Source organism: Protopterus annectens, chromosome 4.part0 (genome assembly GCF_019279795.1).
Source record: "Protopterus annectens isolate FY-2018-M chromosome 4.part0, PAN1.0, whole genome shotgun sequence".
In the NCBI taxonomy this organism is placed as follows: Eukaryota; Metazoa; Chordata; order Ceratodontiformes; family Protopteridae; genus Protopterus; species Protopterus annectens.
Window position 1 is genome coordinate 1,768,165,542 of NC_056733.1, and position 16,229 is coordinate 1,768,181,770.

General features: G+C 37.3%; 1 protein-coding gene across 1 annotated transcript in view; it reads left to right on the forward strand.

Annotated features, from left to right (window-relative positions):
- LOC122800013 (serine/threonine-protein phosphatase 2B catalytic subunit alpha isoform-like) overlaps positions 1-16,229 on the forward strand; it is a 2,229,074-nt gene that overhangs the window by 1,693,743 nt on the left and 519,102 nt on the right. The window contains exon 5 of the mRNA XM_044069477.1: positions 4,921-5,066. Coding sequence (XP_043925412.1) covers positions 4,921-5,066 — 146 coding nt within the window. The remainder of the gene's footprint in view (positions 1-4,920; positions 5,067-16,229) is intronic.

Consider the following 16,229-nt stretch of genomic DNA (forward strand, 5'->3'; position numbering starts at 1 on the left):
TTTGTAGTTCACCCTCTTTTCCATTTTTTTAATTTTTTGTCTCTCACTTTAATCAAGAATCTCATTCTTATGGAAATATATCATCCTTGCGTTGTATGCCTAGATCCTGTTGTCAAACACTTTTGGGGGGATTTTTTTTTTGCATTCAAACAATTCCTCTTTCAAACTATTCTACATTCTGTCTGTAGTTTTTCCACTGAATGCATCACTCCAGTTAGTTTTACATCGTGACTGTTTTGCTTCCATATAATCTGTAATTAATCTTCTGTGCATTGCTTTCGATTTCAGTTTTGTAGAATTAACAAGCAGCAAATTAACCTTTATAACCCCATGATCAATGGTGGTAAAACTTGACCTGGAGTAACATTAATTTCTTTAGGAACACAAACGACATCTACTATGTTCAATTCTCTGGTAGTTTTTTTTAACAATCTAAAGCAATTGTTGTTCCTGAATATATGTTGTGAATAATTTCCTTGCTAATGTTGTTGAATCAATATTATTCCAGTCTTCTGGTACATTTAAGTCTTCAGTCACTATTATTTTTCCCTCTTGTGTTTCATACAAGAACTGTATGACTTCCGCTAGGTCATCCACACTTGACTTTGGTGATTGATACACTCCAACAATTGTTATATATTCCCGGGTTGTCTTTACTGTTACAGTTATACAATCTATAGTATTGGTGTTACCATTGAGCATATAATAATCAGAGGTTTCACAGTTATCTTTAAACCCTATCATAACACCTCCACCTGATTTTTTGTTAGAATGTCTGCTACAGTAAAAACATTTATACCCTGACATAACTGGTTTCCAGTCATTGCTCTTTAACTATGTTTCACAAATAACATCAATCTTGGGGGAACATAGCAAATTTTCCAATAAAACAAACTTTATTCTTAATGGCCCTAGCATTAACAACCATCAAAGATGCATCAATGTGGCTATGTGTGAAGTGTTTAGTTTTTGACCTGGCAAAAATCCTGCCTTGTGTTTGTCAAACATTGCAAGGTATCTATTGCAAAAATTCTTTTCCCTGATCTTGACAGGTACACACCATCCTGTCTGACCACATGTGCAACCAAAATTAGGCTTACATGCTCTACGCATTTCCATTTTTTAAAACAGACTTTTTTTTCATGTAGGTATTTATCTAAAAATTATTTTCATTTACAGTTCCGACGTTCATTTCTTTATGTCATTTGTGAAAAAAAATGTCTTAACACCTATACAAGCTAAGCTATTTAAGAGGAATGTAAGTTCCCTACTAATAATTAGACAGTCATGAAGATGGGATCATTTATACTAACATGAATAAAAAATAGATCCATACTTCCTTACATTAAGCCATTCCAAGGTGTGCCTCACAGCCACTATTTTTGCTCCTGGCAGGCATAACAGTATTCAGTGTTCATTATCTTCTCTGCAAATGTAAGCATCAGTTCTTCTAAAAATTGAATTTCCAATTACAAGAATATCTTCTAAACAGATTTGAAGTACCTTCAGCTTCTAATTCAGTAATGTCTGCTCTGTCAGTTGTTATAAAGCAATAATCTTTATCACCATTAGTCGTATTAATCCCACTATTTTTAAGCATCCAGTCATTGCCCAGTTGGCTTTGTCCATCCACTTCTTTAGCCATGTTGTCAACATCTGCCTTTCCCCTCTTTTTTTGGTTACTGTAAAGTTCTGCAATCCTTCCACCTTTAGTTTTGATTTCTTCCTTTTCACCTGCCCCTTGCCTTTTTTTCTACCTTCTCTTTTGGAAAAGTAATGTTTTTTTCTGTAGACTGAAGTTTTTTTGATAGAAAAATGTTATTTCCTGCAATTTGTGTGTTACATAACAAAGCAGTGTCCTTTTTAGTATGAATTCTCTTTGCTTTACAGAAATGTATCAGTTTCTTTTTCTTCCTTGTTATTTCTTGTGAAATTCTTTCTTTTTTATTTCCTTCTATAAACTCTGAATCCTCAGGTTACTGAATACTTGTATCCAGAATAACAAAGTTGTCAGTGGCATTATCTTGTTTCATATGGGTCGAGTGAACTTTACAGACAATAGACACATCCTTTCCTAAATCTGTTCAATTCGCTCTTTATGTAATATTATTTATCTTATCAATCCAGTCATTAATATATGTAACAACAGTTCTCCCAGGCGGGTCAATTACACAAGTGCAATCATCATCAGTAAGTCTAAATTTACTACTAATGGTAAGAAAATTATCCAACTTTTGTCATGAAGAACACAGATCATCAGTGTAATCAGGTGTTAACTTTTAATATACATAGCATTTATTACATTGTACAAGATATTTGTGCTTTAACAAATCATTAATGGCATACTAATTTAAGGAATCCGTATCCAGCTGCAAAGGATTACAAAATTTTAAAAGAAATGAATAATCAAAATCAGTAACCACAGAATTCAAAGAGAACTTAAATCAACTTCTGTGAGAAAAATCACACACACTATGCACAACTAAATATTAAATTAAGTACATTAAAGTTGTTACTTTGACCATGCAAGTTGTAAAAGTCACACAAAAGCTAGAACATTGCATGCAAATGATTGCAGTAGCTTCTGCTCACTGTCACTCAGTCACACCACTTTTCAACAGTAAAGATCAATAAATCACAAAACAAGTTTGCCTGACTAAAAACAACAAAACATAAATCAAAGTAAATCTTGTCTACAAGTTATCCCATCCTTCCTACAAACAATGAAAAACTGTGGTAAAAATAAAATATAAATTCAAATAAAAACTTCTTTTACCAAGCTAATGCACAGAGAGTCACAAACCAATTTGGGATTGTTTAGATATCGCAATTACACTACATTCGTTTGAGCATGCTCTTTTACAGAGCATGTCAAGCTGGACTGAGAAAGGGTCTCTTTTCTGTCTTGTTTTTTTGTTTGCATTTATTGTTTTTTTTTTTTTTTTGCATATGGCTGACTTCTTTACAATATATATTTTAGAAAGTTTGCTTCCTAATTTGCCCTTGCAAGTCTGGTGGGATGGTAATTGTCTCCTTTGAAGATAAGGTTTTCAAATTTTGAACTTATATTGATGTAGTATTTGAAGTCTGCTGAAATCTTTAAGTAGCTTCTCGTATAGTTTTTTTTGTCTGTATACCTATCCCTAATACAGAGATAGCAAGTGGCATCCCATGTTCCATATAAAGTTTTAAATTTAATATCTATTAAAATAAAAATGATCGGTATGCATAACTTTGTGTTTGTTTTATTTCAGCAACAGAAAGAAAGTAAGAACATTTACTGAGTTGCTTAGACTCACCTTTATCAGTCGTTTGAATTCTGTTTAGCACAGATTGACACCTATCTGCTACACTGGCATTTTATTTTCAAATATACTCATGTATTGAGACATTCTATGCATGTACATATGCATAGGGTACGTCTTAATTAATCAGTTATAATTTTGTTGAGTGTTAATTTATCAAACCCATGCTATTAAGCATTTATTTGATGAATATTTTATATAATGATGACTATAATCAGAGAATAAAAAAAGCAATTAATTATTTTTAAAATAGCTTAATTTTACTAACTACCTAACAGAGTGTCTGGTAAGGACAACATCAGGAAATTGTGATACAGAACATATGAATGTTTCTCTTGTTAACCATTGCTTGCTATATCACATTAAATGGTCAAAAATGACAGGTTAGCATTTTATTATTAATAAAATAATGTTTGAAATAAGGCAGAAATGAAAAGGAGATCATTCAGTTTGCAACAATTTCCATATTAAACACATATATGCATATTTAAATGTCAATATTTAGAAACTTAAACCACTTCTAAACATTTTAAAGGTACTGGAATATTGTGAAAACAATTAATCCCAAATATGCATATGCATGTAGTATAAAAGATTCAAACATAGAAGGGACATAAATAAACTGTGTTGTTTTTCCAAGGGGATCTATCACTCTGTATCCCTGATGTGTTAGCTATACCACCATACCCCGTTTACTAAATATACTGACCCTGAGGTCATATTACCTCAGAATATAAGGGATAGTTCAGTAGAAGAGACAAACATTATTTCCATCTCTGATGTATTATGAATTGCGAGTTAGTGTGCTGATAATATACTTGTTTAAGTATGAGTGGGGAGGAATTACAGGGTAAAATACAGGCCCAAGTACAAAAAACGTTGCACAGCTTAAAAAAAAAAATCATGCAATTTTTTAGCCTTTCAGAGCTTTTTAAACATTCGATTTAAGTACTTTAATTTCAGTTTTTACAGTTTCAGTTATGTAGAAGTTTACACAATAATCAGTTAACTGGTAGGTACCTATGGGAGTTTGTAATACATATATTCATCTGAGTTATGTTTTTTGCTTCCAGTGGATGTCCTTTTTTGCTACTCATTTCTGCTAGTTCCCACAGCTACGTGAATTATAGATCTGAGAGGTTTGGTAGTTTCCTCAAAATTAGACACATAAGGTAGATGCTTTTCCCATATATGCTGTGCTAATTGCCATGCCATGACTTTACATATAAGGGTAGTCTGCTCATCAAACTTGTTCTGACTATGCATTAATAAAGTAATGACTTGTACTAGTCTGTCTAAAGTCTCAGCTGTGATGGGCACGGCATGTGCAGTGTTCATATGCTTATTTATGTGTATAGAATAAACTGCTTTATTCCTTTCTTTCTTTCAATGTTTACTTTAAGGTTTAGCTTTTTTTAAGAATAAAATAAACATGTTTGCATTTGTCTGATAAAGATTTTGGTATTTTGAATCATTTTTTTATTCTAATTTGTTCCTGACTAGTACAATAACATATAGAAAATGTAATGCATCTTTATCGAGCATAGTGTGCTATTTGTTATTCATTTATGAATGTGTGAATGCTCTAAGTAGTACATTGTTTTTCTTTCTTTAGGTAAGATCAAGTATTCGGAGCAGGTATATGAATCATGTATGGAAGCCTTTGACTGTCTTCCATTGGCAGCATTAATGAATCAGCAGTTCCTATGTGTACACGGAGGATTGTCACCAGAAATACACACGTTAGACGACATTAAGAAAGTAAGTTGTATGGCACAGATTTACTGAAATGACATATTTATATTTAGTTATGTGAGTTAATACATATTATTACCTATTCACAACATGGCATTAGATTGCTGTTACTCGTTATGTGAAGGAAATGTGCAATATACTGGTACTGAGTTCATTACTCAAAATTTGAGTTTAGTAGTCTAGTTTAAGTATATGGAATCTATTTGCTGTTAATTTTACTGAATAATTGTTGATATAAATTGCAGTACAAAATGAATATGGGTTCATCAGTAAATATTTAATAGTAGACTATTTATTATCTGCCCTTCTTTTTATCTTCCTATCTGTCTTTCTTTATTTATTTCTATATGTATATCTCAAGGACTGTTTCCATTAAGGTTAAGAAAGATAAGCTCAAAGTTATAATACGAATGTATAAGATGTTCTACATACAGGTAAAATGCTTTCAAAGATATGTATATAGCAAGCATCAGTATGTAATATTAATACATAATAATGAGATACATGGGTTAGAAAACATGATCAGCATGGAGGGAAGTATAAGTAACATGAATAATATTATAAAGGAGTGTAGACTTGAATTCAAACGACCATAAACCACAAGAATGCACTCTGACTTAATAAAGTACCGTGATCTCTGGAATGAATAATAACAGGTAGTTATTGAAGGCATAAATAAAGCAGAGTGGCATGACAGTGCACAGTCAGTAAGAGACAGTTGATTTTATGGAGGGGGCATAATGGTCAGTTATATTGTACTGCAATGGCCAGCTGCATTATAATGTACAGGTGAATAAGCAGACACCATGAAGAATGCCTGCTGTAGTGTGGTGACTGAATATAAAACAGAAACAGTAGTTCTGTAGTAGTAAATGGTTTTTGAGACCACAAGTACCAATATGACTCGGTCATAGTCCATGTGAGTGTAAATGACCTGAGATGTACCTCCCTAGACTGTATGAAGTGAGACATCATGAAACTCTCAGAATATGTGTCCCAAGCTAGTATGAGCCGAGCATTGAGCAGCATTTTATTTTCTCCAAGGATGATGCAACAATACAAACAAAAGATGACTGACTTTAATAGTTGACTTAGCTTCTGGTGTCATTCTAATGGGGTCCAATATCTGGCAGCTTGGAAGGAGATGGTCATCAGACCAGACTGCTTTGCCAGAGATGGTCTGCACCTCTCCCCTCTAGGCTTTTGAACATTAGCCAAAACATTGTCTTCCCTCATAGTGGCTTTTTTTAGGCAATGCCAAACTGAAAGTACTTCTGACATAAATCAAAACCAAAAAAATCTAAAGGTATTACTGCTCAGTACTAAGAGTCTAAACAAAAAACTTCTCTTCCAAGAAGGTCTCTTTACCCTAGATAATGCTGATGTCGGTGCAGTGTTTGAGTTGTGGTTTTAAGTCACAGAGAGCACACCGACAGTGCAAGGTTATAATGCCTTCCACACATTTAGAGCAGGTACTACACAGACTAAAGTGGAGGTGTCCCAAATTACATAAAAAATAAATATACCTCAAGGCCGGTCAAACAGGAGAATGCATTTGAGCTTCTCCATGTTCAAATCACTGTAGGCAAAATCCAAAACCACTTCCTTGAAAGCTATAGGTCCCCCCCTATGACCCAGGAAACCCATATTGTATATTTAAACTTATTGGAAACACTCGCCATCCAACCCAATATGATATTCATGGGCGACTTTAACTACTCCAGTATTAACTGGAAATCCTATATGACACCATACATACAGGCACAGAGATTCCTGGATTTTGTAAACTCAAATTCCCTGGACCAGATTGTTAGTACATCAACCAGGGATGCAACCATACTGAATCTGTTCCTCACTAATATGGGAGATTGCTGTACACCCCATAGTGTAACGTCTTCCCTTGCAAGGTCAGACCACATCTGTTTTCTGTTTTGTCTATTAATAAACGTTCTCAGTGTGCTAGCTCGGTGCATTTTCTTTCATTTTGTTTGGGCTCCTTTTTGCACCTTGCTTTTACCTATGACCGTTTTTGTTTTTTATACTATTTTCTTTTATTCGGTCAAGGGGCACACAGTCTAATGGAGGATACTACAACTGAACAGTCCATGAGTGGACAGCATCATCGTCTTCTAAGGATTTTGGATATTCCAGTTAATCTATTACTGAATTTGGAGACAAATGCTGATGTGAATGACACTTTCTCTACAAATCAACGTCTACTTTAATTTTTTCAACAATATAAAAGCTTAGAGAACTTGATGTACAAATATAAAAGGTTACAGTGGCAGCGACTGCATTTGCAAGCTTCTTTGGAAGCCAAGATCATTCCACGTGGACTGAGAATATTGAATATGCCCACTTATGGGGATGCATATCCAGTTTTACTTCGTAAGTGGCAAGAATTGAACTTGCAATTTAGTGCAACATATTTATACGAACCCTAGGGGTGGTGACATAGAAAATATTACAGAGGGGCATGAGCAAAAATGCATACTGAAGCTTAACGCTGAGAAGTTTCCTGGGTTGAATGCTGCCACTACTTTGGTTCCCTTTTTAAAGGCTCGACCACTCATGCACTGATTTTTAGATCTTTTAGAAGACATTTTAGATGTTTTTAGTAGTTTTTTTATGTCTTACTGTCGTTGTTTTATCTTATATATGTATGTACATGTTTTTTTACACTGTATATAGTGTGGTTATATATGCTTAGTAACTTTTTGTGTAACATTGTATGCATAGTGCATCTTTATTGTAGGATTCACTGTGTAAGCTTCTCTTGAATTTGATTGTGTACAGCTTGCTAACCCTAATTAGTTAATTGAGTAATGGATATTTGACTATTTAAATAGAGTGTAAGCCTTTTACTGTTGTCTGATGAAGCAACTTTATGTTGTGAAAGCGCTCACCATTTTCTGTTTCCTGTTTTGTCTATTAATAAATGTTCTCGGTGTGCTAGCTCGGTGCATTTTCTTTCATTTTGTTTGGGCTCCTTTTTGCACCTTGCTTTTACCTACGACCGTTTTGTTTTTTATAAAATCCAAAACCACTTCCTTGAAAGCTATAGGTCCCCCTCTATGACCCAGGAAACCCATATTGTATATTTAAACTTATTGGAAACACTCGCCATCCAACCCAATATGATATTCATGGGCGACTTTAACTACTCCAGTATTAACTGGAAATCCTATATGACACCATACATATAGGCACAGAGATTCCTGGATTTTGTAAACTCAAATTCCCTGGACCAGATTGTTAGTACATCAACCAGGGGTGTAACCATACTGAATCTGTTCCTCACTAATATGGGAGATTGCTGTACACCCCATAGTGTAACGTCTTCCCTAGCAAGGTCAGACCACAAAATGGTCTCCTCTGAAGTAAAAATAAAACCTGGACCCCCAGCTAATGCTGGAATATTTAGGAACTACTCTAAGGCTAACTTCTTGCTTTTAAGTGATAACCTGGCAAAATTTCAAGCCCCCCATAAACCCTGAGAGCACTGCTGCCTATGCAGAACTGCTCACAGAAACCCTATGCAAGCATGTTAGTAGCTGCATAGAAGCAGCTGTACTCACCAGGAAGAAGTACAGAACTAAGTTAAAAAACAAGCCACCATGGCGGAATTACAACATCAGTAGGCTGTATGACAGAAGGAAAAAAAATCATGGAAAAATTAGGAGGTGCAGCACCCAGCAGGATAAAAGCACTCTCATCAACCTAAACAAACAACTCAGAGGACAAAGAATGTCTACCAAAGCCAGATTTGAGGTAAATTTGGCTTCCCAGGTCAAGGACAACCTTATGGCATTCTTTAGCTATGTCCGCAATCTCAAAGGCAGTACACAGTTGTGTGCACAGCTCATTGTAAATGGGGCCACGTGTACTGAGCCAGAAGATATAGCAAACCTCCTGGCCGACAAATTCAGCTCCAACTTCTCCCCTCTCTTCCTTCAACCTTGCCTCAGGAAATACAATCAAATATAACTCCCCCTGCTATCACTAAGGAATGGGTCCTTAATGCTCTCTCTAAGGCCAAGAGCACTGTATCAATGGGCCCAGACAATATCCCAGGATGCCTTCTAAATAGCATGAAACTTGGCCTATCAGGCTGTCTGGAATTGCTATTTAATTATAGCCTTCAAACAGGCTTCATGCCTTATGAATGGAGAACAGCAACAGTCATCCCTCTGTACAAAGGTGGGCCATCTACGGACCCTGGAAACTACAGACCCATAAGTCTGACAAGTCTCATGTGCAAACCCATGGAAAGAAATATCATGGAAATCATCATTAATGACCTTCAGACATTGGACCCAACCCAGTCTGGTTTCGTTAAGGAGAGGTCATGCCTACATAACCTGGTGGGCTTCTTTGAGAAAGTCACCAAAGCAATGGATGAGGGCGAAATGGTTCACACTGCCTACCCTGACCTGGCCAAAGCATTTGACACAATACCCCACTCAGGCATTGTGGACAATCTCAGGAGGATAGATACAAGCCCTTATGCCCCCAGTGGATAGCCAATTGGCTCACAGACAGAGTCTAGGGAGTTAGAATTGGGGAGTCCACCTCTACAAAGAGGCCAGTCACAAGCGAAAGTCCCTCAAGGATCAGTCCTGGGGCTGCTTCTTTTTGGCATTTAGCTCTCTGAAGCCAAGGCCATTGTCAATGGCCTCTGGCAGAATAAATTTGCAGATGATTGCAAATTAGGAGTAGTCATAGAATCCCCCATTGACACAAATGTTCTCCATGAATGGCTGACACAGACAAACAACTGGTGTCAGAGCCAAGGACTACAACTAAATGCCAAGAAATGCATAATAGTAGGCTTCAGGAAGTCACCCACCCCTGGTAACTATCATATTGACAACACTTCCCTAAGAGTTAACCCAGTAGTCAGGGACTTGGGGACACACACAGACAGTAATTTAGACTTTGACCAGCACATGTCTACAGTAGTGTGGAAATCATTCTGTGTTGCACAACTTATAAACAAAGGTGTGGCATCTAGGTCCAAGGAAATCATTTTTCCACTGTATTCAGCATTCATCAGACCTATCATTGAGTACAATGCTCTCTTTGGTGTGTCCCTCACTAGGCATATCCAACAACTGGAATGCCCACAGAGGTTCCGCATGAAAAGAATATTTATTTATTTATTTTATTTATTTATTTTCCATTTGTTTATTGGGTTTGTCCGACTGGACACAAGGTGACTGTTTTCAGTGGAAGCCTGGGAAGAAAAGCTCCAGATACATAGTAAAAAATTATAAAAAAATAATAAAAAATTATATAAACATAGCTAATTTGTATAAACAGTGTAAGTAATATGTCAAATGCAGATGCCTCAAGGCCCTATCCCTGTATTCTGTCTCCTCCAGGCTGTTAAGAGAAGACCTATGCATGTCATGCAAAGCATTGTCAGACCCCACTCTGAAGGGCCTCCTGCATATCTGCGAAACAAACAGCACCAGAATTACCCATTCTAAAGACTTAAACCTTGCCTGTGATGTAAATAGGACCTGCTGGACAGACAGGCATGTATCCCAGAGACTACACCATCTCTGGAACAGGCTCCCCATCCATGTGAAGTAGAGTTCCTCCCTAGCCAAACTGAAGTGTAACTTGGACAATTGGATGGGGAACAGGAAGTTCATCCCTGGTTTGGCACCTATGTCTCTATTGGACATTGCTTACACTTACTTTAGGGATACATGGATAGTCTTTACAAAGGCCCTTGTAGTCATTAGCCTAGTAAACACCTATGAACCTATAAGAAATGTACATGAGAGACCCAAAACAGTGAAGAGGATAATACGGAAATTTTAACAGTCAAAAATAGGCAGGTGCTGTTTGGTTTAGTTAAAAGCAGAATGAATGGGGTGTGTATGTATGTTCAAAGTGTTTTAATGTGATTCTTGAGTATATTTCTGGAAGAGAAATGACGGTGAGGCCTACTTATTATATTTATTAGCTGGACTAAGTTTTACCAGTGTAGCTGTGCTAGCTTAGGTAGTTTATTGTTGGGGGGAGTTAAGACGTTGCCCTCTGGTAATATTAAGTTAACTGGTTTATTCTTTGGGGGAGAAGCTAAAATGTGGCACTCTAGTAACAATACGTTAGGTGGTTTATTTTGAGTGAGATTAAAGATATGGCACTCTAGTAATATTACGTTGGGTGATTTATTTTGAATGGGACTAAGATGTGGCACTCTAGTAATATTACATTGGGTGGTTTATTTTGAGCGGGACTAAGATGTGGCACTCTAGTAATATTAAGTTGGCTGGTTTATTTTGAGTGGGGCTAAGATGTGGCATTCTAGTAATGTTAGGTGGTTTATTTTGAACAGGGCTAAAATGTGGCACTCTAGTAATATTAAGTTAGGCGGTTTATTTCGAGTGGGACTAAGATGTTGGCATTAGGATAGGTGACTTATTTTGGGAGGGACTGAACATGTTTAAGTCTTCCAGTGCTTGTTTAGATAGTTTAATTTGGTTAACACTCTAGAAGTGTTACACTGAGAATTTTATTTTTAGTAGGAATAAGATATTTTAGTCTATCAGCGTTAGGTTAGGGTGTTTATTCTGAATGTGACAAATATAGTTCAGTTTGACAGGATTAGGTTAGGTGGTTTGTTTTGGGAGAGGTGAAGCTGTGTTCCTAACAGTGTTAGGTGCTAAACAGTTTTGTTTTAGTACAGTAGATGGTCAGAAGTGTGCTTGCACATTGTGGGCACAAGTTTGTTATATGCATTTATTTATTTATCTATTTATTTATTTTGAATTTGTTCACCAAGGTAGAACAGCAATCCCAATGGACATATTTCAGTGTCAGTCTGGGGATATAAGAACAAAACAGCATACATACATATGTCATAACAGATGCAGACAAAATACAAAACATAATAATACATTCAATATATGCAGAGGAAACTACTAAAGATAAAATATGCAAAACATTAAGTGAAATGTAACAAATGTTTTGTCCTGTGCAGTGAGTAATGATGAGATAAAATAGATCGGGAAGGAATATTATGAGCGAGTACATTAACAATGAGATTAATTATACCAAGGGTGAGATTAAGGATTCTGCAGAGAAGTGAATGAGTAGGAGGGAACATATCCATTGACTGCATGACTTGAGATTTAAATACTTGCTGTCATATTATATCACATTTGTACTTTGCTTACTTTCAGCTGGTTCTGAAGAGCTCCTAGGAAGGAAGTCACTGACTTAATGTTATGGTGAAACTGACAATAATTGAGTGTCAGGTATTTACTGCAGCTGTGAGTAGTGCATCTCTGTGCTTGTTATGACTTCTGGGTTAGTTTAATAACTGCCATATAGTAGGATACAAGGTTCTGGGGTACTGCCCCTATACTGAGTGTTTTTAATTACTTTTTTCACATCTATTAGTTTGTTCATTTTTCATAGTTAAAGAGTTCATTAATTTAAGCTTTGTTTTATGTTAGATATTTTGTTGACTAGCATTAGTTGTGAGGAGTATCTGTTTCAAGAAAGTCCAATAGGGTTATGTCATGATTTTGTAGAAAAACAGGCAAAAGTATAATATACTGTCTTAAGATTGTTTAGGCCATGCTCTAAAACATCTATAGTTGTACCTACATACATACACACACACACACACACACGTGTGTGTGTGTGTGTGTGTGTGTGTGTGTGTGTGTGTGTGTGTAAAAACAGAGATGGCTAACTTCACGGCACCCATGCAAATGGAGAATAGTTGCATGACCGCCGAATCATACACCAATGCACTGTACGAACACATACACAAATGCATGGATCTCACCATACCAAATAGAAACACTGTCCTCCAAAAAAAGGAAGCCAATCTGGTGGTCCCCTGCCATAAGCAAACTCTACAACAGAAGGAGAAAACTGATGCAGAATAAGGTGAAGTCCCAAGACTGGAAAAACTCCCTTATCAGCCTCAACAAAAAGTTGAGATCCCTCATCAAATCCTCTAAAGCTAGCTATGAAAACAGAATTGCAGCAGATAGTAAAGACAACGACAAGGTCTTCTATAGTTATGTAAAGAATCTCCACGGCAATACCCAGATTTTCTCTGAGCTACTGCACAATGGTACCTCCTACACTGAGCCAACAGATATAGCCAGTGTACTGGCCGACAGATTCAGTGCCATCTTTACCCCTCTCCCCCCCAGAGAACCAATCACAATACCAGTAGATTGCCAGGCACCCAGTATTACTGCTGCACAGGTTAAAACAGCACTGTCCAAGGCAAAGAATACAGCTTCTGTGGGACCTGACAATATCCCCGGCTGTGTTCAACATGAACTACAGAGTGAACTGGCACCTCACCTGTGTGCCCTGTTCAATCACAGCCTCACCTCAGGCTTTGTCCCTACCGAATGGTGCACTGCTACAGTCATCCCTCTCCACAAAGGAGGAGCAACTACAGACCCTGGAAACAGTCGCCCCATTAGACTGCCGTCTGATATGCAAAGCTATGGAACACATCGTCATGGACCTAATAAACAAGGATATAGGGAATCTCTAAACTCTGGATCCCACACAGTTTGGTTTTGTGAAGGGTAGATCATGCCTGCTCAACTTGGTTGACTTCTTTGAGTCAGTCACCAGAGCTGTGGATGAAGGCACGGTGGTTCATACAGCCTACCTTGATCTGGCCAAGGCCTTTGATACCATTCCCCATTCAGGAATCATAGAAAAACTCACTAAGCTAGGCGTCAACCCCTATATCACTAGGTGGGTTGCAAACTGGCTCACAGATAGAACCCACAATGTGAAAGTAGCTGACTCCAAGTCAGACTGCTGACCAGTCATGAGTGGAGTCCCACAGGGATCGTACTTGGGTCCTCTCCTGTTTGGTATCTGCTTGTCAGTCCAGGCCAGCACGAAGGGACTCTGGCTGACAAAGTTTACAGATGATTGGAAGTTGAGAGCCATTATTAACTCCCCAAGTGATGTTGACATCCTACAGAAAGGCCTCACTGAGACCAATGACTGGTGTCAGAACCATGGCCTTAAGCTCAATGCCAAAAAATGTGTCGTCATCCCCTTTGGGAAAAACCCAGTTCCCATGAATTACCACATCGATGGTAGTCTGCTGAACACAGAAGGCATTATAAGAGATCTGGGAACATAGGCTGACAGCAACCTCTCTTTGACCGTACATTGCCACTGTTGTCAGAAAGTCCTTCTGTGTGGCACATCTCATTACTAAGGGTTTTGCATCCAGGAAGAAAGAGGTCATTGTCTTCCTCTACTCTTCTCTCATTAGGCCAGTCATCGAGTACAATGCTCCATTTGGCATGTACCTCACTAGACACCTACAACAGCTGGAGAGGCCACAAAAATACCTCAGAAAGAGGATCCTAGGCCTTAAACACTTGTCCTATATGGACAGACTCAAAAAACTCCAACTATTCTCTGTCTCATATTACCTACTTAGAGGTGATCTCTGCTGGACTTACAAAGCCATATCTGACCCAGCTCTGTTAGAAATGCTACATCTAAAGAAATCCCAATCCATCTGCACCACATGCTCCAGAGATCTCAACCTCATTACCACAATCAACAGAATGTGTTGGAGGGACAGGTTCATAACCCAGAGACTGCCCATGCTATGGAATAGACTTCCCATACATTTCAAGCACCTCACTGGCTCTCTTCAAGAGAAATCTTGATGAGTGGATGGGGAATAGAAAATTCACCTCAGGGTTCACTCCAGTGGCTGTACTGAACAGAGGCACTGGGAACTAAGGTAGGGTGGCACGATGCCTGAGTAATCCTATGGGCTAGGCTTGTAAAGGCTCCAAGGCCATTAGCCTAGTACACACGTATGAACCTATATATATCACACCTATGAACCTATATATATATATATATATATATATATATATATATATATATATATACACACACACACACACATATATATATATATATGTGTGTGTGTGTGTGTGTGTGTGTGTGTGTGTGTGTGTGTGTGTGTTAGGTGTGTTTCATTAGCTTTTATATAAGTAACTCTTCCTTGTTTTGGTAGCCATGTAGTTTTAATCCTGCATAACTTTCCAGCAGTTGATTTATTTTGGATGAGATCGTTTTGCAGTGCGTGGTAAATTATTTTGCTAATATTTGCCTACATTGAAATTTAATCAGATTGAGCTAGTATGGACAAGCAGTAGATGTACTTTAAGAAGATCATTACTCTGAGATTCCCTTGAAATTAGCAATGACCCTGAGCCTGCAACCCCTTTTTTATGCTCTTGCATACCTGCTTTGGTTTAACCACATCGGTGATGAGGTCACATTCAGTGCAGAGTACTGGGGAGTTATCTATTTGTTGCTGCAAGATAACAACTTTGATGCCCCTAGAGGGACATGTAGAGGGTCATCCTGTGTCCCCACTTTATTGCTTGTAATCAGTTTGCCTGGAAACGGTGAACCATGTCCCATAATTTATCATTAATTATTTTCATATGTGTAAAGCCCGGATAATGAGAAATTATGATTCACTATGTCCAAGGCTAAGAGGTCTAGCTAGGATGCACTTTTATTTTTTTTCGCAATATGCTTATTTTTACATATTCACTGACAGAGACTACCCACTTCATGAGATTGACAGTATTCATGTTGTTTATGTGAGGGCATATGCTTTTCAGTTTCAGGTATGACAATAGCTATCTGTGTACTACCCTTTCAAATATTTTTCCTTGGAGATGTAACAGTGCAGTTGGTATGCAGTTACAGAGTAAGTTCATGGAAACCATTTTGTGAATTTTAATTAATATGTGCTACATTTTTTTTTTAAATGAGGTACCTGATTTTCCTTCAGACATCTGTGTATTATCTATCTATACCTTTGGTATAGCTTTAGTCACCAGATCTAAGTACACTGGAAATTTTTCATTTATTCTTGTTTTTTAATTGTTTTTGACAAAGGTTGCTCAGTTTTCTGGTTTTCATTTGATACCCCACAAATATGAATTGGTGGTGGTTGTGCTATTGTTTTATTTCCTTTATCATCATCTGTTTTTTTTTCTCCTAATATGTCATGTGTCTAAGATGGCATTATGAGTTTTGTCTTTTTTTTTTTAAAAAGAAACATGCTTATTGAATTATCACTTTTGACATAGGCAGTCATAATGAAAACAAACT